Source organism: Frieseomelitta varia, unplaced genomic scaffold (genome assembly GCF_011392965.1).
Source record: "Frieseomelitta varia isolate USP_RPSP 00005682 unplaced genomic scaffold, Fvar_1.2 scaffold_1017, whole genome shotgun sequence".
NCBI lineage: Eukaryota > Metazoa > Arthropoda > Insecta > Hymenoptera > Apidae > Frieseomelitta > Frieseomelitta varia.
In genome coordinates, this window is record NW_025108659.1 from 1 (window position 1) to 26,164 (window position 26,164).

Genomic DNA, 26,164 nt, shown 5'->3' on the forward strand with positions numbered 1-26,164 from the left:
TTTTTTTTTATTTTTTTTTTTTTTTTTTTTTTTTTTTTTTTTTTTTTTTTTTTTTTTAATGCTTTCTATCTCTTTCAGCTTATGTCTTAGTTCTCAATGTGGGTTTCAATTGTTTCCAAGTGTACTTTTGAAACCCAACAAGATCATGGGCCGTTCCCGCGAGCGATCAATAAAATTATTCTTTGAAACCTAACATTCTGGTTTTCTTGACACTTCCGTTTTACGAAACTTGGGCAGACGCATTTTATTCTTTTACACGAGTATATCGGAAAGAAGATGTGTTAGGAAAATTATTATCGTTTATCAAGAACGTTAAAAGACTGGAAAATACGACCGCTCGCGAACGACATACTGGCTCAATCGAGACATTCTTTGTACGAACGATTCTTTCGTAGATTCTCGAGAGCGTTCAAATAAAATGGAACGACAAATAAATTAATCTAGACAATACGACATCATTGATATGAAAAACACAATAATATCATTAAGAATTAATTCTTAGGGGAAAAAAAAGTAATAGTATCAAATTGCTCGGGAATTGCTCGAAATAATCGAACATCAAGGGTGCTGAAAATAAAATCCGTCAAATATAAATAGACCCAAAGAATGTCCCAAGATTCGAGCACAGACTCTCACGATCAATGCGCAATATTGTATGCTTTTCTTTTTCTTTTTTTGTTTGGTGTCTCTCTGAAAATGTAATATGAAATAACCCACGAGCAAGGCCAAGCCATTCAGCGCATATCTCCATCGCGTATCAATTAAAATGGTCATGAGGTGGGCCACTCTTTGAAATCAAAGCCTTGCTGGGGTTTAGGGGCGCTGGCGGCATACCCACCTTGGTTGCTTTCTCCTCCTTGATACGAACGCTGAGGATAACTGGTGTCAGCGTAATTACCATATGCAGAATAGCCAGTATAATCCGGAGTTTTAGCTGAACTGCTACTGGACCCAGGTGCACCTGAACCGGTGGTCTGTCGTGAGTACATGTCACCTGGAACATTGATTTCCACCGTGTTATCCAACTTTCCCACTTACCTCGTTTCGTTTATTCATAAGCTGTGCGCGACCACAGATTTCCCCAAGATACATTTTGGATACTTCTCATAGAACAACCATAGGGCACCGATGGATTTCACGAATTTATGAGAGTTTGTTCGTTGAATGTGAAAGTATCTAAAATATATCTTTCTATTCTACTTTCTTTCACAAGTATATTCAAACAGAAGGGACATAAAGCAATTTTTAACATACAGGAATTGTTATTGTACTAAACGGATAAGATCAGTACGTATACAGAGAGAAATCATAAATAATGCAATTGAAAAGCATCGTGGACAGCTACGAATGAATGTAATTTATTCAGACGCGTTGATTTCGTAAAAGTCAAACGAAGAATTGTACTGATCTCATAAATCGTATTACTGTTACCTTGTACACTATCAATTCTATGGAACGTAAATTTTAACAAGGAAAAAACTCAAAGAACGAATTCGACAAAAACTCTATCACATTCTAGAGGAACTGGATGGATTGAAATTAGGGTTTCACTATGTTTTTTTTCCTTTATATTCATTTTTTTACAATGACAATTACAAGTGAGAAGAGACAACAATGAATATAATTAAAAAAATTATTTCCAAATATCTGGCCTAAAAAATAGTTAAACAGTTGAAGTAGCACCACAACTAAAGTAGACCAATTATTAGTCGTGGGAGGTATTAAAAAACAAAACTAACGAAAGTAGAAAGAAAATACTTGTATTGTATTACATAGGACAAAGAATGATCAATTTGAAAATTTAAGAAAAATACAAAAATTAGAAGCGATGTAGTGGATGATTAAGTGCGAGATGACAATGATTACATTACTACAACATGATATTACCAGCAAGTCCTGTTTAAAAATTGTAAGCATAATGTTCTAATTATTCTAAGCGTAATTCTACCTTGAAGTGTATACTAACGAAACATATATCTATATATATATATGTATAAAATGGCGTGATATACAATTTTTTTCGTAATCTTAAAGTCTAGCCATAATTACAACTACGTAATATTTATAATTTACACAAACAATTACATGCTATCGAATGATTCTAGACGCAAAACAGGGGTAAAAAGCGCAGTTAATTAGGCGAGTTAAACGAAATGTGCAATTATCTGGATCGGGGAATCCAGGAACTTGCAGAGGATCTTACAAAGAGGATGAAACTTTTATTCAATAAAAATACTTTTTTCATTTCATTTTACAACACAATCGGGTTCTTCTGTTTCTCGCTCTTCCAATGGATGAAAAAGCTCATCTTTTGATAAGCTCCGATTAATTTCTTAATATATAATAGATTACCAGACAAAGAAATATTACAAGTAAGGGGAGAAACAAAAGAAATACCTTGGACGATCCAAGGAAACACTTAACATACATGATAAATTCTCCCAAAGAAATTCTGTTAATAAGCGAAAAGCGTGATACTACATCACTCGAAGTATCACGATTTACAATTATATATTTCTTCGCCACGTGCACTGTCGATCGTTGATCATTCTCAATGCAAAAAAAAGCCACGTATTCTAACGATAAAGATTTTCGAATAAGGATAATTACTTATAAATTTTATATATATATATATATATTGTCACAGTAAAAGAAATAAAAACAGACAGAATAAGAGACAAACAAATAGAAAAAAAGACAGATACGAACAGATTGTAGATTAACTTTATAGCTAAGCTCAGCTATGTGAAAATGGAACTGTATGCAAAAGGGTGAAAAGAAGAAAGAGTTTGTTTGATAGTGCTGGAAGAAGACTCACCCTGCGGGCCAGAGGGGTTCGAATTCGAGTTGGGCTGCGAGGAGTTAGGCTGAGGAGGTTGAGGTGGTGGCTGAGTTCCAGGAGGGGGACCATTTTGTGGCATATTCCAGGAGTTCCAGGAACCCCCGGGCCCGCCCCCCGCAGCCCCGCCAGTACCCGCTGTGGGCCCATAGCCCCCTGAAGCGGCCGCCGCCGGCCCACCTGCGATCATCAACCACACAAAACACGTGTCACCAAGCACCGTTCTGCTCAAAGCCTTTTCTTATTGGTAGAGACTACGGATTCTTATGAATTTAGACAAAATTTAAAATACATAAAATATCCAGTGTATAATATTTGCCAGGCAATAGTAATTACCTTCGTAGAATTACGAATGTGCATGAATGTTCGCAGTCTACTTGTAAACTGATCACTTTAGTGCCAAACATTCTCTAATGAACAGCGTTACAGTTCTAAACCGAATAACGGTTTTTAAAATGTGTCGAGAATGAGTTACTATATATACAATTATTACCTGGAAAAATGTCGAATATTGTACTGTAACATTCCCGATTGTTCTCGTATGATAAATGCGAATGTATAGCAAACGACGAAAGTAGATAATAATTTTGAATAGGTAATACTCGCCGCTCTTAGCTGTATTGGCACTTAGTGAGCTAAGTGACTCGTTCTTAGCGTTTTTAATATTCAATGTAACTTGGCTGAAATGTTCATGCTTAATTTTCCCGATAGCATTGAATCATTACGGCGATAAGAATGTATTTAAAATGTAAAAACATTGCAAATGTTTTATCTATTACGCTTCACGAATTGTATTATTTATTGAAAAAAAGCAAGCATGAATTTCGTAGATAACGTAATGAGGTTCAATGTGTCGGGAGTGTTCTTTATCGAAAGAATGTATTGATTCAGACTCAACAAAAAGAAATATATTCTAAAATAAAAAATTATTTGTTTTACGATAAGAGAAAATGCAATTTGTAGAAATTCTAAGAAACGTACAGCGATTAACGAGTCTGAAATAACATAATTTCGATATACTTAATATTTATGATGTCCTACTGTATTCTCTTTCTAGAATAACCTCCAGAGGGTATCAAACAAATGATAATTAATTGTATATTGTACTATAAGGTATTTGTTTTCTCATATCTTTATTTTATTTCTTCCTAGTATCTCCAAGCAGGATGGAAGGGGAGAGAATAGGATTAAAGAATTATGATCTTATTTTATGCTATTCCTCCAAAAAATGCGTAAGCAAAATTAATGACTCAAGTGATTTTTGAATTATGAATTAAATTTTAAAGACAGACTGTCGTCGCTGATATCGTTTAAACTGAATTTTAATCAATCGCTGCTTCCAAATTATTAAATTATTTTAAATCATCAAATATTTCATTATTCTGAAATTATCGAAATCTATGTTAAAAAATATGAAATTATAAATCTCAGAAAACTTACCATAACTACCATAACCTTGAGTGGCTGCTGCAGGCTGTACATTATAACTACTGCCCCACTGATGATGTGGTGGCGGTGGAATTTGTTGCTGTTGAGGAGGACCAGGTGGAGCACCCCAGCCCTGAGAATTATACTGAGTTGTATATCCAGCAGCATAACCTCCAGTCTGAGGACTAGTACCCCATCCTTGATATTGCTGCATCATGTTTCCTGGTGGACCCATTGGACCTCCCATCATAGGTCCTCCCATTTGTCCATTTGGACCACCCATAGGTCCCATATTTCCAGCCATTCCCATTGGAGGTCCACCTTGTTGAGGTGGTCCCCATTGTCCTTGATGACTATCATTCATTTTACTAGAAGAATCTCGTGGTTCAGCACGTTTGATTTCAACCTGTAATCAAAAGAGATCAAATGATTCGTATGAAACATTGCTATCATCCATCCTTCGTGACTGAACGTAACTTGAGATATTAAATAGGATTTCAATCTTGATCGAATTATAAATAATCCCATTTAAATCTAAATATTTTCTATTTTACTCTTTCTTTTCTTTTTTTATAAGCATACGATTAAACCTTCGAAACTCGCCAAGTCTTACATCGATTCTAAAGTATATTCTAATTTTTGACTTGCCACATAACGCATTAGTATATACGATATTCTAAACGTTTCATTCTTTTAAATTGATACTTATACAATAAGGACTAAACGTACAATTGTTAGAAATAACACAGTATAAGAAAATTGTGTAAAATAAAATAAGTACTATAATTAACTAACCTGATTACATAAAACTATGCGGTACATAAGAGTAAATTATCCTTAACACACACATTCGTACTTATTATTATTTTACATTACAATAATCTAATAGTATGTAATATATATACTAGTGTGTAGGTATGCTATACCTGTTTTCCATTCAAGTTGACGAAATGCTCTGCAACGCAGCGGTCCACAGCATCTTCATCCTCGAAACTGAGAAAGCCAAATCCTGTCGTCCAAACGTGAGAGTATATCAAAAGGTGCCCCATACATTTGTACAGAAAACACATTTCCTTTATTCAATTCCCATTCGAATTTTTATCATACCATCAATGTTATATTCCATTCTTTTTTTTGTATATTTTATTTATACAAATTGATCGTTACATCAATCATTTTTCATTATATTAATGATAATAATTATTATTATAATTTGGAAAAACATACTTTCATAATATTTTACACATAATTTTCTTTTGATAATATCAATTGAAACATGCATCTTTCGAAAATTTTGTAAATATTTATTTTTACAAAAGTTTGAGTGCTCATAAACTTAAAATACTTAATCTAGTAAATTTATGATGGCTGATTTAAAGAAGCTTTTTAAACTTCTATTTTCTACCACAAAAAATATTCAAACATTTTAAATGAGTGTACTATACAAAGTACTGACTTTCTTCTCTACTATTAGGCTAAAATCTTTGTTTCCAAAGCAAATCCATTCTCACCACAAAAAAGATTTATCTATCAACAGCGTTAAACAAATGCATATAATCTTATTGTACAAAAAAAATGTATTATGTTAGGAAGGTAAAATGCAGAAAAAAAGATTTATTTGCTGTATGCGTTAAATTCATTAACTTCTTGAATGCAGCCACCAAAAATGAATAAATATATAAAGAACAAAGAAGTAATATACCTATATTTGATTACTGAATAGTTACTACATATTTAAATATAAAAATATCAGCAGTAAGATAAAAAATTCTCAAGTAAAAGAAATACTAAAATTAATAATATCCTAATTTATTTGAATATGTAATAGTTCTAGATTGTAGACTATAAGTAATTTTTATACACATATGATATGATTAAAGATAAATATAACTAAATCAGTTTATTATTCAATGGATAATAAAGTGAATAATACTAATAAAAAATTGAATTTACAAAGTATCTTACTAGTAGCTTAACTTGACTTATGTTATATAGATTTTAACTTATGTACTTAATACCCTGGTAAATCTTAAGCTATCCTTAATAAAACTTAGCCAAAATCACATTATATATGTTTAATGTAATTTAATATAACATAAAGTATCTTAACGTTTCTTTAAGGTAAGACAAGGCGAATTATTAAGAGTTGCAAAGTAGGATAAGAACACTACATAAATAACTATGCATAATGTATTGTGAGTTTTATATATAAGTCCTTAAATTATTTTATAAATACATATTGAAAATAAATAATATTAATTAAGAAGACTGTGAATCAGGATGTATTAATCATAATTATTAAAGGAAGCAAGAGCAGGGTCATTAAAAAAAAAAAAGGGTAATCAAGCAGAGGAAGTTCAATGACCACAAATTATGAATTGACTTAAGCACAAAATTATGCAACATTATATTAAGTAATTACTAACTTTAACCTTTACGCTTATCTTCTTTTTTCCTTTTTATATTTTTGTAGATAACTAGAATTTTAATGCTGTACTTCAAATAATGGGTGTGCTGCATTCAAGTCAGAATTTTTGAGTCAATGTTCATAAAATGTGCATATCCATATAAGACATTTTTATGCACATGTTTATTACTTTGTTACTATAATGTCCACGCTAAATTTTATTGAAGATTATTAGTGGGAACAATTTTATTTCAAGAATTCTGACTGTAGTTTTAGACACATAATAAACAAGATGATATGATATTTAAATATTTATAAAACACATTGTTATCCATAGTTCCCATGATAATTAGAAAAACAAATACCATTATGTATGTAAAATACCATTAAATAAAATATGTTGAATATTATTAATGTTAATCATTAAATGGAAACCATTTCAAACAATGCCACTTTAGATATACATAAATAATTATCATGATGTACTCACCTCTTGATTTCTTCTTCTCTTGATCATACATTATAACCACCTCCATAACTTTACCAAAACGTGTAAAGAATGATCTCAAATCAGTCTCTGTCACGTTACTTGGTAAACCACCGAGAAAAACTTTTGGAAAGCCCCCACTGCGTTTTGGCTTTTGTTGAGTTCGTGGATTGCATGGTTTGGGATCAATCTATAACAGAGAAATAAATAGTAAATACACATAAATTTATTATATCATAGTAATCTTTTAATGTCAAAATGATACTAACTGTGCGCCCATCAAGTTGATGCGGACCATTTTGAAGAACTAATGGTACATTAGCTGGATCACTAAATGTTACAAAGCCGAAACCACGACTGCGACCAGACTCACTGTTTTTCATAACAACGCAGTCAATTACTTCGCCATAACGGCCGAAATAACGTTGAAGATTCTCTTGTGTTGTCTCCCAAGACAAACCACCAACAAACAGCTTACTGTAACAAAAGTGGAAAAAAAAATTACTAACATAATTAATACTAGTCAAAATAAATACTTTTAAACTAAATTAAACTGTGATTAATAAAAATATTTCAAATAAAATAACTACTCACATTCATTTCTCATAATAGGTTATATAACAAAAAAAATTTCGAGGTAAATAATATACGAAATATATCCAAGCTACTAACGTGATAAATAATAAAATAACAAATAATGAAACAATTGCACTGCGCAATTGCATTTTACATATAAAAAAAACTGCATATGCATTACAAAAAGATTTGTCAATGTTTTATTCGTTTTATTTAATAATTCGCAACATTACGATATTTTGCGTAGCCACGCGTTTCTTCTTCAATAAAGAAAATTTACGGAAAAATCGGGATATAATAATATAACGATCGGGGTATATCTATCAATAATCGTAATTAGTGAAGCATGCAAGAAAATCATGTAGCGGAGAAAGAGTATTAAAATGATCGGATCTTTCTCAGGATATAGAGCATAAAAATAGAGAATCTAGAGCTAAAGGATGTAACGAGCGACAATGCAGTAACATACTTTCACACCGAAATAATATACAGATAATTTACGATAAATCGCCAGCTATTATACACGAATTCAATAATATCGCCAAATACAGTTGCGTTAAATATTTGAATGTGCCGGGTTATACACGACAAAAATACTATGCAGAACCGGCATCGGCGAATTATTCCCCTCTCATGAAAAACTAGATATTCCAACCGTTCATTACTAGAGCAAAAAAAATGCTGGCTCCGCGTATCATGGAAATTATACATGACTAGCGAGACTTGATGACATTTCACGTATCGCGAATAAACGATTTAACTCGAGTTTAAGAAAATATCGCGTGAAAGCGTGAAATGCGAAGTAACTGCAGTACGCAAATGGAGATCCCACGCAATAAACCCGACAGTCCGACGAACGCGTCGATCGGAAATTCTCGAGTAAAAAATGTCTTTAAACAGTCACTAATACGCAATTCAGACTCACCCCTTCTCATCGTCGTCCATTTCGGTCTTCACTCTCATAATATTTCACTTAAAACTACGAAAATGTTGTTAGTATCGGGACGCGAGCGGGAATATGGCACGATGCAAACCGTAGACGAACGTAATGGTTCCCTACAATCAACGCGATGTCGAGAACAGAATGTAAACGTAACGAAGCGACTCGCGTCACTTCCGTTGAGGAACTAGTCAAATCAGCAACCGTATTCAATGCTGTCTCAGGGATGTGCGCAATAAGATGGCGCGCCCCCTGCAACACGAGACGCACGAATACATTTCATTTCCGTTAAACGATTCGCGTTTACACTGATTATATTACTTTTCGCAAACAAATGACACGCATTTATAAAAATAAACAGACATTCCATTTATTGATACTAGAAATGATTGCGAAAAATTTATAGCAATTGATGTTTCACAGGAACTTATTACAACCCTGAAGAAAATATTACACAATAAATAAATTCAATGTGAAACTAAATAACCAATGAAATGATCGACGATGTTTTTTTATATTATTTCAACGAACAATTAAGAAATATGCCAGAATAAATATACTAGTTGAATACAGTAGTGCTTCTGGGTTCAACGATCTGTCGTCACATAGCACCCGCCATTTCTCTCAAACTGGCGGGAAATTTTAAATCGTCTGCAATTTAACAGCGTATTGAAGATACGCTTGATATACAGGAAAAATTAAAACTTCGCTCCCTAATTGTGAGAACAAGCACACCTGCATGAAAAAGATTGTATCTATATTACCAACTATCGCATATCTATCGCAGGCTCGCGGTTTTTATCAAATAAAATACAAACTAATTTTCTTCTTGCATAAAATGCAATCTTCCAGTCATTGCATAATGTATAAAGAACAATGCACTGTGCAACGCGTTAGTGTTTATACTGGTATTAATTTCACAACAAGCTCAGGTAGAACGATATTAACATTAATGTCCACGTAATTCCATGCGTTAGTGTTAGCACCATGAACATCTAATTAAAAACATTTTCTTTAAATTAGAAATCCAAGATACATGCCAGAAACAAAATACATAAATTATACTTGTGCTATTCTAAGTTACATAAACGAACATTTTGAATGGACAATAAACGAAAATAAATGACTATTTTTAATAAAAGATTACAAACATTTTTTGTACATTCCTTTCCTTTCATTATACGCAGATTATGTGCATTGCAGTAGGTCGAATCTCTTATCTGATAAATTTGTGATAATATAGGACAAGTAGAACTAAACGAATACTTGCCTTTGGATATTTTTAAAAATCTATATCTCTACTTCGAATTTTTGTTTAATTATCTATCGTCATGCTACTACGAAAAGAGAAAAAAGAAAACAAGTATGTACTCACTGGAAAAGAGCAGATTAAACAAATTTCACTGGAGGATAAGAATAACGGATTCCAAATAATCGACATGCGAACAGTGAGGGACTATTCCAATACTGTTTCTTGTTCAAACGTATGCCTAGAATTCGTGTTCACCCCTTGCTTTCCCCCACGCATCGTCAAAGATCACGACCAGAAACCCAAGATGATCTAAGCTAAAGGTTATCACATGTACAGAATTCGAGGGATTGGTTCCTCTTTCTCCACTGCTTTCCGGCGAAGAAAGCATATCCACCAAGCGGCTAAAAATAAAATTATTTAACTCCTCTTGCCACAAATGAACTTTCCTGCTTCGACTGATTCATCCCATCTAGACTTCACCGTAATCGTTTGAATCATCATAGAAGTGAGATTATCCGACCACGATAATTCCATTGACCAACACCTTTTAAGATTATAACTAGAACAAAGTCATAAAAATGATCACTCACTGGTATAATTTTTCGTAGAATTCTTTCAGACTTAAATAATTTTCTTTAAGCGATCTCATATCTCTTGCCGGTGTTCTCGAGTATCGTTTTTAAAACTTTTGGAGCACATCTACGTCCGTGTTTCGCGTCTTAATCCGAACGTTCTGCTCCAGCAAGGACCGAGCATGACGAATTAGAGATAATATGAAATTCACGAAGCGTAAAGGTAGTTCAATTCGTTTCTATTTCGACGGGAAGTTCCTGCTTTACGCTGGACGCAATGCTATAATGTGTCAGCTTCGGCTGTTCTTACTAGCCAGCGTTTGGTAATGTCTATTACTACGTTCTAACATGCGACGATCGCGTAGGCGTTAGCTACATAATTTATTTTACGCATCTTGTTGCACAATACGCTAACCAGATACATACATATATGTTCGCGTAGTTACACATGTCGCTCCGCTCTTGGCGATTGTCAAGAGTAAACAAATATTCCGCTTGCCGACAATCGAACGTGTGTGAACACAGAATGTACAGAAATATATTTACGTGCCGACGAATGTAATCGGTTGTAATTTATAGTTATCTTAACAACAATATCAAGTTTATTTTTGATTATTTTGACAAAGTTACTCACATTTTTCGATATAATGAATATTACACGCTTTCAATTAGACAATTTCTACGGGGAAAAAAAAAAAAGAAGAAAAAGAAAATTTTTTGTTCATTCTTTCCTAAAGAAGGAGTCATGTCTCGAGGTGTATAACGTTCCACAGATAAGAGTACTTTTAGAGGGTCAGGAGTTCTAAATTTAGATCTTGTATATGTTCGACCGTACCGTTTGTTCCAAAATTTAGGTAATCAAGCTTATATCGATAACTTGCCATCCATTAAAAATAGAAATTACTTCGGCGAGATTGAGCGACTCAATCTCTAGACAATGTATAGAAATAGAACGATTTTACAGTTCACTTCTTGTCACGGTCCCCGCCTCTGTTTGTACACCTATCTCAATGTGAATACCCGCGTTGAATAATATCTCGCAAGATTCTAGATTCCATTTAAAAAAAAAAAAAAGAAGGGAGAGAGAATTTAAGAGAGGAAGCATGCTTAAAAAATACCTACCACGGAGAATTCTTACGTAATTTCTCATATCCCCCTCCTTCTAGAGTCGCTCACGTGTATTAAAAAAGGAAAGAAAAAAAAAATTCTGAAGAATCCAGCCAACCCATCGCGGGGATCATGACTATCATAGGTAAAGGAGAAAGAGAGGCGAGAGAGAAAATCCTCCGAATCGGAGGCTGTCGGAGGTAGCCGAGGTCAGGAGCAGCGAGTGAAGCCTGCGTATCGACTCATTTCCTTCGTATCTGAACGAAAAGTTTCTGCCCGGTCGGTTGAAAAGCTTTAGTATAGCCCGGCGAGCTGATCAGGCTGGATCAGGCTTGACTGCTTGTTGGCCGACTACTGCTTGGCCGACTGGCTCTGACTGCTAGCCGGCTCGTCTCGTTCAGTCGCCTCTCCGACATCCTGCCTATAACACGACCACGGCCGGTGCCAGTACAGTGGATTCGGTACGTGTGTTGCTCCACGTTTGTCTCGCCGTCTCTTCGTTTACAGTTTCTGTCATGCCAGTGGCGGATGCAACGGGGCCGTGACACGACTTTTTTTCGGCGCCAGTTAGACCCACGTGCACACGCTCAAGGCGAAACAAGCAGGGCCGGACTAGATTAGAAGAGCACGAAGAAGACGAGTAAGTTGCCTCGAAAAGCGAGATATGTACATACTTGCACGCGCTCGTGCAAGCGAAGTTAGGCTCGACTGAGAAGATTTGCCTGTTGCTTTTCGCCTAATAGGGAAGCGCGAACGCCACGTTAGATAGTAAATTGGACGGCGAAACGTTCAGAATGATGTCCAAGTGCGAAACGATCCGAGTGTTTCGGTGGAACAGTGAAACTGTGAGGAAGTCTCGTGGGTGGAAATTTAATGAAAGGTGAAATTGTAATTCGAAATTTCATTTGTGCTGGCTGGTTTGCTTAAGTGCTTCCTCGTTCAGTAAGTTAAGGTACCGAGAGAACAAAGAATATTTGTTTGGAAGATGAAGTTTAATGAGATTGTTCAACCGTGAACTAGGACCGTTCTTCTCGTTATTATCGTGCTCTCGAACTCGAAAAGCCGACGACATCCACCGGTTGATTGAACAGCCTCTCCGTTTTCAATCACCGGCCACGATCACGACGAATCTAGTCGTTTAAACGTGTCTCTGCTCCGATGATTCTGCGGCTCGACCGCGGCTCGATGTCTGTGGGAACAATTAGCAAAGCCCTGGCTCCACGTAACAGCTTTTAATGGCTAGGTCCGTTGGTCGGTTCGATCTTTCGAAAATAACGATCGTTCAGAAACTAACGAGCTTCGACAGTCGCGAGATTCTCTCACCACAACGTGTTTCCATCCAGTCGATCACTTTGTTCCGGCTCATCTCCAAATGCACGCAAATCCCTTGCGCAGAAATAACTACAATTAATACGAGAGCTTCTTAATTCTCTAACCTCTTCGTACAGGACAGAATTTTTCAGTAATTTCTTCAAACAGAATTTTCCACTCAGTGTCCTTTGAAAATAATCGCAATACGACTCGTATCGACTTCAAATTGAATTTCCTTCGAGACGGCGATGAAAGACACGACAGCGCATTGACATTCTCAATTATAGTCAGCGATGACTTTCGACATTTCTGTTTCAAGCGACTCATCCTCGCCAGCCTCGTCCTTACCTTCCCCGTACGCAAGAACTAGAGAAGTTGCATTATACCGTAGGAGCTAGGAGGAGATCTGTAGCTGATTTTCGGGGCTTGGAACCGGTTCTCCCGCCTTTCTTTCGTCCTCGTTCGTGCACGTCACTTCCAGTCTTTCGTCCTTTAACGGGACGAGCACCGGGATTTTGTGGATTCGCCGTTTCGGCTGTGTAATCACGATTGTCAACACCATCGCGACCGTCGACGTCGCTCGCGTTTCGATTCTCTGAAACGGTTAACGGTATCGGAGCCGTATTCTATCGGATAAATTCTCCGTTTCGTCGTTTGTCCGTGAAATTGCAACGTCCGAGGTAGAAGAAGAGCGGCAAAACGCTAGGTAATGCCAACTTTTTACTCCCCGACACTTGAAAATTATCTTCGAACTGTTATTACTCTGCGAGCTATCTCATCTTCGTGCCGATAAGATTAAGACCGCCGACGGACGAACATTGAATTTACGTGTCACCTTCCATTGGAGGATTTTTACACGGTCCCGAGGTAATTTGCATTAGCAGTGGATTTTAACGGGAACCCATTTCTCTTCTTCGTTCTTCTGGCGGGGAATGAACGCGAGAGGATTGTGAGAACGGAAACGGGTGTGCGAATAATCACTGGAAACAATCGTCGATGACCATCAGCGACCTTTCATTTGACGAATAATTAATCCACGCGTAACGAGAAAGTCTTTTTTTCTTCTCGATTCAATCTCACGGAGTGTCTGAACCTTTCTCTGGGAATCGAATTATCCTCGAATGACTTTGCGTCACGCGATACCTACTATTTTCCATAGATTCTCGGATCGATTTGCAACAATGCCCTTGTGATAATAATATACCGTCAGAAATCTATCTATCGATCTAATTTTACAGAGATAATGATAATTCTTAATCGAAGAGCAGATAATTCAAAAAGTGCGAAGATAAAGAGTTTGATACGTCGAAGAAATAATTTCGCGAGATTTGATAAAACTGAGCTTCTCAAGTAGCGTTCAGTAATTAATATTAGATTACTGAAATTTTATTCTCAACGTTTCGCAAAGTTAGTAACAAAATCGGAGCAGGTGAAACATTCCAAAATTAAGCAAGTTAAAATACAAATCTTGTCAAAAATGAGCAAAAGTCTCGACAGTGTATCTCCACGTCTCGTTTCGTTAGTTTCACGCGAACAAAAGGATGTCACGCCGAAATCCAATGACTGCCCGCATTCAGACATGTATATCAGCGTGCCTGAAACCGGTTTCCTCGAGGGACAATTCTTTGTCTACGTCGATTTGGGGAACAAATCTCGACTAACCGTTCGGCTAGATTACCCGAGGAGCACGCTCGTTTCTCGCATTACCCACCACAGATCAGAGAAATTAACGTGGAGACACGCTCGAGTCGAATTCCTACATAATTCCGGCGACCTCCTTGCACGTAATTCGAAAAACGGTACTTGTTGGAAAACCGAATTGATGTATGTCGAGAATTCGAATTGTCAGCAAACAGGTAACGCGATGTAGGAAATGAATTCTTCCGTGTTCGATAAAACACCGATGGTACCGGCAGGTTAATTAATTTGAAACGTCTTCTAACGGCGTTAGGCTCTTATTTCTAGACGCGCTGTTATACCGTACATCCTGCAGCTGTCCAGGCTTGCACAGTACCAGCTCTGTTCGTCCTCTTATCACTATTTTTACGAGAAAAAGGAGAGACCTTGACTCTAAAAGAAATAATCTTCAATCTCTATAGATGTTCGATCTTCTCGATCAAGACAGTCAAATTTGTCGCAATAAATATCATCGATCGACACGACGAACATTTTGATTGAAACCATTGTATAATTGTTTCGGTCCGTACACGGCTGAAACGACGAGTGAATACGAATCGCTGTATCAATTTATCAGCGTTGACGATCGGACAGTTGCGAAATATTTAATGTATCAAAGAGTAGCCGTGGCGGAAAGAAATCGGGACATTAATTGCCAACGCGAAGGTCCCAGCTACGTCGTTTAGCACGTGTGCGACCTCGATCGACCAATATTGACATATTGACCGTAGTAATTTTTAACCGCGAATTGTTTCACGTGTATTCTTCATGTATACATCTAACGACAGCGTTCTACGTTTCTTTCAGATTAACATGAACGATCGACCCGCGTTGGTGACCCGCTGCCCATGGAATTCAACGAGACGCAGCCGTCGATACTGAGGCGATGAAAAATGCTGGACGTAAGTAATCGTGCCTTCACGCCAAGACTATTCGGTTACGTCACATTCGAAGACACCGTGTCGTTGACAAGGATAATCGATTTCGTTCGGTTGGCCAGTGGCTGACGTAAAAATAAACGTCTGATTAAACAATGAACGCTTTTGCAGTCGAACGGTAAGAAAAAAAAAAAAAAGGAAAAAAAAAAGGTAGGCACACGGGCGCAAAGTTTACTCTTTAAACGACAAATAAAACGCGAGCCAAAGTCGAATGAATGCCTTTGAAACGAACCGAATATCTTCGTTTCTCTCTTTCGACTTCTGTTTCGCCTGACTACAAAGCGACATTTGTTTCCGACTAGGTCGGACTATCGCGAATCAAATTAAAAAGAAAAAACAAAAGAGAAAGGATTACGAACGTTTGTTTGTTGACCAGGCCTGAGCAGAATTGGTCGCTCATGCGTCGAGCGAGAGGAACAATGGGACTGTACGAGGAATTCCCGACAACTACGCTAATTAGCACATCGAGATCGTTAAGGAAAGGGATCGCGACGGTTGGAAAGATGACGATGAATCTAGCCGGAGGTCCAGGGACCCCGGAAGAGTATCAGTGGAAGAGGTGACGTTTCACCCAGTGATGCGTAAACGACGTGGACTGGCCAGCGCCATTCTAGGCCTGACACTGGGCCTTCTCCTAGGTTTCCTCATCCAAGGCTACAAGATCCTGTCGTCCAGTGGTCATCAACGGTTGAACGTTTACGCGTCCTCGATACCCGGATCGCGGCCGTTGATCAAACCAACGCCGCGAAACGTTCCTAAGCTGGACGACGACGAGCAAATAAACAGCTCCTCGACCAGCTTGGTTTTCGTCGGCGTGATGACGGCTAGTAAATACCTGGACTCGCGAGCCAAAGCAGTTTACGAGACCTGGGGTAAAGAGCTGCCAGGTAAAATTGCCTTCTTCTCGTCCGAGAACTCGGTCGTTCCGGGAAACTGTCCCGACCTGCCTTTGGTGCCATTGCCACGAGTCGACGACACCTATCCGCCGCAGAAGAAGTCGTTCATGATGCTGCAGTACATGTGGAACAATTACGGGGATCGTTTCGAGTGGTTTCTCAGGGCCGACGACGACGTCTACGTTAGGACGGATCGTCTGGAGAAGCTGCTGCGATCCGTCAACTCCAACAGGGCTATGTACATCGGCCAGGCGGGCAGGGGCAATTCCGAGGAGTTTGGCTTGCTGTCGTTGGAGTACGACGAGAATTTCTGCATGGGAGGGCCGGGTGTCATTCTGTCCAGAGAGACCTTGAGGAGGATCGTGCCACACGTCAAGTATTGCCTCAGACACTTGTACACCACGCACGAAGACGTCGAATTGGGAAGATGCGTTCAGAAGTACGCCGGCATACCCTGTACCTGGAGCTACGAGGTAATTCCCCTTGTCTCCCTACTTTTACTTTTTTCCACCGGCGTTTTAATTAATAAACGCCGAGCTCTCCGCAAATTCTCGTCCGTGAAGTCCATTTTTCGTGATTCGCTCCTTCTGCGTATCGTTCCTTGCAGTCGTTCCGTCCGTTCCGTACGTCTGATCGTCGTTCGCATAACTATTAAATCTATTTTCGGTCGTCCTGTTTCCTTCTCTCTCTCTCTCTCTCTCTCTCTCTCTCTCTCTCTCTCTCGTGATAGTAGACGCACCATGGTAGCCGGGGACGTACGTTGCAGCACGTGTAATTTGTTGATCGACACAGACTTCATTAGAACGACGCGCTATCCCACAGAACGTAATACCTTCTTCGTAATATCTCTATCAAGGTACTTGGACGTATCTTGATGATAGGCTGATCGTTAATGGAATCGAGATAACGGTCGTTTCTCCGAGAATTTTCAGTTCTTTCGAAAACTGAGTTACGCGTTACGTGTCCATACAATTGATAATTTCTCGATAATTGTCGTTCAACAGGTAGTAACGTTAATATTCGCACGGTCTAAACAGGATCCACACGATAGGCATTATCGGTTTAAATACATAAGCTACGCATCTGCATCATGTATGTACAGGGTACGCTATCATTGGGTTAACTCGGAAGGTACAATGCACAGATGAGGATGTTAGTCGTTAAGTACAAGCGAATAGTACCCTGCTAACCCAGTGGCCAGATCGAGTCATTCTCCTCCATCTTGACACTCAACATTAGGTCGAAGTACTTAAACAGGCAGTTTGCAGCACGAAGCGCTTAAATCTCTTATCGCCGCTCCTTGCAATAATTTAATCGAACTGCACGGTTACGTTGCGCGGTTGCACGACGTTACGATGCGAATTATTATGTCATGCGGTTAACGGCAACATTGACGGAAACACGATCCAATGAAATAATTTTCTTTTTTTTTTTCTGCGCTGTTCGTTGAGAGAAAAGGTTACCTCTGGATTGAGGAAATTCCAATAAATAAAAAAAAAAAAAAAAGAAAAGGATAAAAAAGAGAGAAATAGACTTCTTCCTTCTCTCTCTCTCTCTCTCTCTTTCTCTCTTCCGTTTAAATCCAAAGTTCGAACAGCAGTGAAAAAGAATAGAAAAAGAATATTTTCGCTGAAGAGCAAATTCAATTTCTACGTCTAATGTTATTTCGCTGGGAAATGTAAACTTCTGGAAATATTGACTGAATTAATATTGACGTGGATTGGAAATAAAGGTAAAACGCAGAGATGAGGATGTTAGTCGTTAGATTCGAGCAAATCGTAGCCTGCTAACCTACTGACAGACCCGTTTGTTCTCCCGTCTTGACACTCGTCGTAAGGTCGAAACACTTAATAGCCATTCGTACGACATGCAATAACTACGAAGTGTCTGTCGCAGAGTTTTCGCACGTTTCCTCTATCAGACGATTGATTGATCGACGTATTAAGCTCGAGACAATAGTCGTACGATTTAGAATCGAGTCACGAGCTAGTAAACGTCGTTCGTTTTTTTCTTCTTTTCTCTCAACTTGGATCAACTTCAATCATTAGGTCGGTTTAGAAATACTTCATTTCCAATGAAACGATTTAATTTCACTTCTTGGAAATAGTTCGAGTACAGCTCGAACGAAATAATTGGTTCTAGAATTTAGAAAAAAGAATTCTTGAAAGCGGCGGAAATTTCATTTAAAACAACGCGCGAATTGAAAAATTAAGTTCAGCAGTTTCTAGCAATTTTCAAAATCACGTCGATCGATTTCTCTTTAGTTTATACTTGACGGCAGAGAATCGAACGATCGATATTTACTCATCAAATTGAAATTGGATTTCAATACGCGCTGATCCAATATTCCTTGGTAACATGATTTACAAGTTGCTAAAAGAATCGTTGAGACGAACGATGTTGGAATATGAGCAAGTGAGAGATGTAATACTAGAATAATTCCTTGTAATAAGACACCACCACACCCAGTCTCGCAGCTTGATTAACACTTGCTCGGTAGTCCCGGTAAAATGCTGTTTTGCCTTCTCGATAATGTTTATTATGAGAGAGTGAATCGGCGATGAATTGTAATAATTCATCTGTATCAACAAACCTTCTACTCTATTTAATCATTGACGAACATTATCCCCAGGAAAAGTAAAAACTTTAGAGACAGAAACAACAAGTTGAATGATCAAATTGCGAATTTTCACGCGCACTTATGAGAAATTTTGAAGAACAAACAGATGTAAAACAAGATTTAACGTATTTAATAAGAGATGCAATTGTCCCATTTTTTTTTCTTTACGTTTCTTTTTTTTTTTTTGAATTACGTTCGCAGAAAGATGAATCTGCATGGAAATCCGCAGTCTAACGATCGTGATACCGAATAATCGGACGATCCTCCGAAGTAACAACCATAACGACGATTGTCATCTATTTCCGTCCCTTTAATCTCAATTGCAGCTGACGATACTGGATGCTTTCGTTGTTATAGATGCAGTCTATTCTATATCACAACAGTAGCGGGGCACAGGCGTTCACCGGAAACTTGAAGAAAAAAGAAGTTCACCGTGCTATTACTTTGCATCCTGTTAAAAGTCCGCCGCACATGTACAGGTTACACAATTACATGAGGGTTGGTGTCGGCTCGCGTAATGTTACACGCGTTAATGTTAATCGTTTCCTCTGCCGGTTGCGATAGTTCCTTTTCTGTTTCCGTCTCAGGGCCTTCAGATTCAAGAGCTGCAGCAAGAGAGGTTGAATCTTCACAGGGACATTCACGCCATGGCGAAACAGTTGGGACTCAGCGTGGAGAATTTCAAGAATCTCGAGATTGCCGACGGCGTGCCGCTGTTTCCTGTCACTCCACACTCCAAAGGCTATCCCGGTGACACGGAAATATTAGGTGAAATTTGAATATGACTTGCACGATCTATTTCGAGCGCGAATGATTCGCTTGATCAAAGTTCGTGTCGGAATTATAGAACAGAGGACAGTGCCGCACGAGTCTTGAAAGAACGTTATCACCAGTCAGGTTTCCTCTCAGCCCGCAATCGTAAAACGGTGAATTGAAACAGGCAAGAGTTTGTTTTAATCAGCCACTGAATTAAAACGTGAAACTCGGACGAATACTAGTTCCACTGAGCTTCGCGAGAATCCCGAGGTCGTGAAATTTCCACGAAGATACGTGGATGGTTTAAACGACGTCGTTAAGATAAATTCAACCTGAACGTCGCGGAAAGGTTTCGTGCCCTCGGGAATATTTCACGAGGCACGGGTCGTCGATTTCAAGAACAATCGCGTTTCCCTGGATGTGCGTTATTAATAGAACCATTTAGGCCGATTAGCCCGCGCGAATTGATCGCCGGACAGGGCGAATCGTGGCGTCGCAGAAACGAGCCGCGACACGATTCGTTTGAGCCCATCGGATGGAACGATCAGGACTTCGATCATGATTCCACTCATTTCCATTTTCCTGCGCTTGCAGACCTACTCGCGTCTAATACGCGAGCAGCATCGAATGCTTCGGTTTGATATCCGTGCCCGTGTTCACGATTTTACAATTTTAAATACGCTAATGGAACCGTAGATTCACACTTTTATCATCATTCATCATGCATAATTAACAAGTTTTGTACGACATGCTTCTGATGAATCTGTTTGAATAACACCTAGAAGCGATAGATAATTTTAAAAGTAATAGAATTTTAAAATACTAACGTCGTGCCAAGTTCCAAGGATTTAGGAAATTTTTGAATTTAACTTTCGATGACTGGACTACTTTTACTGTAAACTTTTGCGAGCCTAATGCCTAAGTCCGCGTGCTTTGATCAATTAACAAAATTAATCAAGCTTAAATTGCCTGGGTTTTACAACAAAATTGTACTCTCTTTGTCCGGAAAGAAAGACCAGGTGAAATAATCTTTTAACGAGTATCTAACTTTTGCAGACGATATAATAAAAAAACTTTTGAAGATATGAATCTCCCACGAAGTATTGACAAAATGTTTCTTTTCGACCAGGTGTTTCGGCAGGACTTCGTTCGTTCAAGCCGGCAACCAGTGACGAAGTGATTCCCTGGGACTTTTTATCGAGGTCTGAGTACAGCCTGGCCGACTCAAATCCTAGGAGAAGAATTCATAGCGACGTAAAGGAGGGTCTGGAGGACATTACGAGAGAAGTGATGACCTCTATAAACGCCTGTTCACGGCAGCGTGGCCGGATCGTCGAGGAAAGGTCGACTCTGTACGGATACAGGCGAGTGGATTCCTACGGCGCGGACACTATACTGGATCTTCTTTTGGTCTATCGGAAGTACAGGGGCCGAAAGGTTACGTTGCCCGTCAGAAGGCACGTGTACCTTCACCAACACTTCACAGGTACCCTTTTACATCTCAACCGAACGCGTTCTCCCCGTCGTTCTTTCAAAAAAAAAAAAAAAAAAAAAAAAATAGAAACGACTTTTCGAAAGACGCGTGTAAATTTTCCGCTTGCAGGGCTGGAGATACGAGAAACGGTGAACGGAGAGGAGGTGGACGAGGCACGAAAAGACCAACGAAACGACAAGTCCTTACAGAATATATTCCGCGGTGGATTTTTGAACCTGAACTTCAACTTCGAGCAGGAGGATCCAGTTACTAGCAAGATCATTCACTTCGTTCTACCTTTGTCCGGGAAATACGACGTTTTCAAGAGGTTTCTACGAAACTACGAGGAGATCTGTTTGACGAGCGGAGAGAGGACCACGCTCTCGGTCATTCTCTATCGTCACAAAACCGAAGATTCGTTCGATCGAACGACAGACTCGATCGAGCGACTGAAATACAAGTACCGTAGCGCCAATATCGATGTCGTCCCTGCCGCCGGTACGTTCTCTCGAGCCAACGCTCTGAATATCGGTGCGTCGAGACTGAAAGACAACGATCTGATGTTCTTCGTCGACGTCGACATCGCGTTTACCGAATCGGCGCTCCACAGAATTCGAGCCAATACTCTTCTAGGCAGACAGATATATTTCCCGGTGGTGTTTAGCCAGTACAATCCAAAGATCGTTCGTGGAGACAACAGAGGAGGGAGCATGTTCGTCGTAGATGAAACGTCGGGATATTGGAGGCAATTTGGATTCGGTATCGTCTCCCTGTACAAACAGGAGTACAAAACCGTAGGTGGTTTCGACTTGTCCATTCAAGGGTGGGGCAAAGAGGACGTGGACTTTTACGAGAAGGTGGTGAAATCGAATGTGAAGATCTTCAGAGCGGCTGACAGGGATCTGGTTCATGTTTACCACGACGTCGAGTGCAGTAAAGATCTTCCAGAGACACAGTGGTCCATGTGCATGGGAACCAAGGCCGACACGTTCGCCGGGACAGAGGCGTTAGCGAAAATGATCTACGAAAATCCAGAGATACTGAGATTTGCCAAAGCGAGGAGGGCGAACTTGACGCGCGCAGCGGGTACCAAAGGCTGAAGATGACTGCCTTATCTCGGTTGTTAAGGTAGAAATTGCGGTTTCGCAACGTGGTGCCAGAACGTTTCATATAGATAGGATATATTTTGTACATACGCGCTACGATCAAGTGTACTTCGCGTGCACGTAAGTTAGCACCGAACTGATATTTAACGATAACTGACGGCGAATTCACCAAAGTCTCTGCCCTAGTGGGATTACCATAATGATCACATTTGCTGGCTGCATTGATAAAACAGATTCATAAACTTTCGAGATTAATCGAACGAAATAGAGATGACGTATTTATGCAATGAAAATTGTTCAACGCTCGGTTCATACGTGTAAGAGATTATGTTATCTTCGTTGATGTGTGTTACGTATAGAAATCTGCCATTGATACAGAGAGTATTGAGGAGTGTCAAAGAAGAAAAGGAAGACTTTATGTCCGTGACATTTTGTCATATCGGCTATTAATTAATTGGAATCCTGGCGTTACTTATGGTTATAAATGCGACGTATCGCTTTGGTTGCTATTAGTATATAACACGCGCAGAATAGTATTTTTTTACAAATTAAAAGGTTATCACACTGTATCGTTTTCTTTTCTTCTGCTTTTCATCAAATCGATGTAAAAATCGCTGCGTTCATTTCGTAGATAAGTTGACTTAAGGTGATCCAAGATGCCAATACTCTCGAGTATGTAGCGTAACGTTACTCCCGAACGAGTTTTATAAGTACATGTGATATTATTGTGCCTTGTGAATATAGATTTATTATTTGTGAAAACTTTACATACTGCCCGTTTTATTTGATTAATTGTAAAAAGGAATGATCCTAGCAAGTTCTGCAACTTGCGCAACCGTTTTACGCAATTGGTTAAGATGCTTCGTTTAAATCGGACTCTAAATAAAATTTTCTCTATTAAATAATCGTGTTACGTTAATCGCTGCACTTTGATAAAGAAAAATTCACTCTTATCGAGTCTTTTGCCCTCTTATCAGTCCAGATTCTATATTTCCCCATTCCTGGAAAGCAACATTTCCGACACTGCCTATATTTTTCGCCAGAGCTGGAAAGTTTCTTCAACTTATAAGGTTCCACTTCAATGTCCCTTTAAGGATCGTGACGAAATCACAATTCCAATTAGTCGAACGTTGCAATTAATCGATATCCCGTGTATCTTTCCCCGATATCTTCCATTCTTTCCATTTCTGATCATCTAGAATCATTGAATGCCCATTTCAAGTAATTCTTTGCCAATCCTTCTAGCATAGAATGCTTGTACCATAGATTCGTATCCATCAAATTCTCGAAGTATGTACAGAATAAGGTATAATAATTTTTTCACAGATGAAGAATTTTCTAATTGCGAGATTTCAACATCATTCTTGTTTAGTTAAATCATTTGCTTTGCTTTCCTTCTATTTTCTGCGATAAAGCAGAGAGAGAATTTTGGCGATTTCGGTGACTCTCAATACGAGGTCAAGTAAGAAACAAATCTTACGTTTTATTTATATAAGTTTCATGTTTCAATTTTATATGGATAAGATTAAAAAACAATTTTAACAGAGATTTGTTTTATCTGTTAAAAATTATAATTATGAGTACTCTATATTGAATATTTTATACGTTTATATGCGTATATCCCATGCTCTTTTTCACTCTTAAATTTTACATAATCAAGCACAGAATTCCACAGATTCTTTTCTTGCTTGTAAATACCATTTGCTATTTACCGACGAGATAACTGCTACTACTTACAGACGAGTAAATTTGCATAATACGCATCAGTGGTCTGTCAAAAAATCCATACCGGTTTTAATAGCCCAAGTGTTGAATGTCGTATCAAACATTCCGCTTCCAAAGTTGTTTATTTGCTAACATATCACACCTATTTTTATATATACATACATACATAATCTTATCAATTCTTCGCAATATCAATCAAGTGCTTCTTACGATGCAATTAAGTTAAATATAAAAAAAGAAAAAGAAAGAATCAAAGATACCACCTATCATCCAAAAAAAGAAAAAAAAGAAACGAAATAAAACGAAGAAAAGTGACGAGCCTATCGCGCGAATTTATCGAAAGCAAACTGTTCGCCAAAGTACAATAGAATCGTAGAACGGAGAACAAAAACATCGACGCGCAACGCGTTCTTTCCGGCCACGCGGCGCTTAGGAAATTATAATTTATCATTCGTACACAAGGTCATTGTATATCGTTCGGCGGCACAGCACGACAGACAACCGGTGAGGCGAGTCGCGTGATATTTAAGCGTGAATCGCAGTAGCGTTGCATCACATACGTAGATCAGTGTCGAAGCGTCGGTCAACCCTTCGTCTGTTTTGATCGGTCGACGATAGTCATCGATAGACAGACAGATGAATCGGAGGATCAGGAGGATCTGCGTGATCCTGTCCCTTCTGGCTGTTCTGATAGACAGCCGGACAGAGGGGAGAATCCTAACGGAGTGCGAGGCTGTGCAGGAGTTGCAGCGAGCCAAAGTTCAGAGGACCTTGATCAGCAACTGGGTCTGCCTGATGCAGAGCGAGAGCGGGATGAACACGCGATTGGTCACCGGCCCGAAGACCGCCTCTAGCTTCAGTTTCGGCATCTTCCAGATTAACAGCGCGAAATGGTGTTCCAGAGGGCACAGCGGCGGCATATGCAACAAGCGTTGCGAGGACTTCGCGGACGACGACATCCAAGACGATATCGTCTGCGCCAATAAGATTCAGAGTATGGAGGGCTTCAAGGCGTGGAACGGCTGGATGAAGAAATGCAAGAACAAACCTTTGCCAAATATCGGTAACTGCAAACGACGCCGAAGACGACGAAGAATACGACGATGAGAATTACAAGATTATGCACTGATGTGATAAAATTACGGTAGAACTTTGTTTATCTGTTCCGGTAAGGATAATAGCGTTTTCTATATTTTAGTTCTATATTCTAGAGATAGTTGACGAGGACCAGAGAAACTGATCGATTGTACATATGTCCGAGGGTTAACGCTAACTGATGCGGATAAACGAAGTTCTGCCGTACTGTTATACTGCGTCGCTGAGGTTATTGAACTATTAGGTGTTGGTTCTGTTATGAATATATGTACATATACTGTGTATATAGTCTACACGATGCAAGATGTTATTTTTCACCATTAATTGACGACTGATTGCGTAGATAGAACAATAAAGTTTTATAATGACTGCGAGTGCTGGTTCGATGTTTGGTTGCGAATAGGATCATAGGTCACGTTAGTGCATCATCGCTCACGAGTATCCGGTCATTCTGATTCACTTGGGGTCAGAGTGAATGTGAATTTCAACAGAGAGTTAATGGACATTTCGTTGATAACAGCTGCGAATTTATATTACGTGTACTTAATAACACATATGTCTGTGAATTCATGAAATAAAGTATATATCTACTCGCGTATGTATTTGTGAAAGAATGAATTTCTCTATAATCGTAAATTAAGTCTGTTTTGTACGTCTTCGTTATTATAGACTAGATTAAACATCCATGATCTCTTAATTACTCCGATAATTCCCCAACCGCATAAAAATAATAGCAGACGTCGTTTAGCACTCAAATATTATTGCGCGTTTTATCTCAGCATTGTGCGGTAGGAACAATTATTGTTGGCTGGAATATTTTTATCGGCGAATTCTCGGAACGCAATATATAATCAGATAACGCAGTGAGAATTTCCACGAACATGTCAGATTTATGAAGCGCGATTACTTAACAAACTACAATATCAAACGTGATTTGTTAATCGTCGTTTTGAAGCAG

The 26,164-nt window shown here is 38.7% G+C and overlaps 3 protein-coding genes across 7 annotated transcripts; 2 read left to right on the forward strand and 1 right to left on the reverse strand.

The window, feature by feature from the left end:
* Positions 1-6: 6 nt before the first annotated feature.
* Positions 7-8,830, reverse strand: LOC122538451 (heterogeneous nuclear ribonucleoprotein 27C). 2 transcript variants are annotated; one of them, XM_043672531.1, is made up of 7 exons: positions 8,663-8,829; positions 7,431-7,638; positions 7,165-7,351; positions 5,194-5,276; positions 4,280-4,673; positions 2,819-3,019; positions 7-994 (listed from the first exon to the last, which is right to left on the reverse strand). In XM_043672531.1, exons 1-7 carry the CDS (start codon positions 8,698-8,700, stop codon positions 771-773), a joined length of 1,335 nt encoding a protein of 444 aa, XP_043528466.1. In that variant the 5' UTR covers positions 8,701-8,829; the 3' UTR covers positions 7-770. The 2 variants fall into 2 exon arrangements, with proteins under 2 accessions (XP_043528466.1, XP_043528475.1); XM_043672540.1 differs by lacking the exon at positions 2,819-3,019 and having other exon boundaries at positions 8,663-8,830.
* Positions 8,831-11,900: 3,070 nt separating this feature from the next.
* Positions 11,901-23,288, forward strand: LOC122538261 (chondroitin sulfate synthase 1). Of its 4 annotated transcripts, none has more exons than XM_043672224.1 (7): positions 11,901-12,248; positions 15,404-15,498; positions 15,911-16,903; positions 19,408-19,548; positions 19,638-19,818; positions 20,936-21,292; positions 21,410-23,288. In XM_043672224.1, exons 3-7 carry the CDS (start codon positions 16,112-16,114, stop codon positions 22,378-22,380), a joined length of 2,442 nt encoding a protein of 813 aa, XP_043528159.1. In that variant the 5' UTR covers positions 11,901-12,248; positions 15,404-15,498; positions 15,911-16,111; the 3' UTR covers positions 22,381-23,288. The 4 variants fall into 4 exon arrangements, with proteins under 4 accessions (XP_043528159.1, XP_043528240.1, XP_043528321.1 ...); XM_043672305.1 differs by having other exon boundaries at positions 11,901-12,069; XM_043672386.1 differs by lacking the exon at positions 11,901-12,248 and adding an exon at positions 13,348-13,625.
* A 1,222-nt stretch (positions 23,289-24,510) lies between these two features.
* On the forward strand, positions 24,511-25,903 carry LOC122538442 (lysozyme-like). The gene has a single exon (XM_043672519.1). The coding sequence runs from the start codon at positions 24,748-24,750 to the stop codon at positions 25,216-25,218; it is 471 nt and encodes a 156-aa protein (XP_043528454.1). The 5' UTR covers positions 24,511-24,747; the 3' UTR covers positions 25,219-25,903.
* Positions 25,904-26,164: the final 261 nt, after the last annotated feature.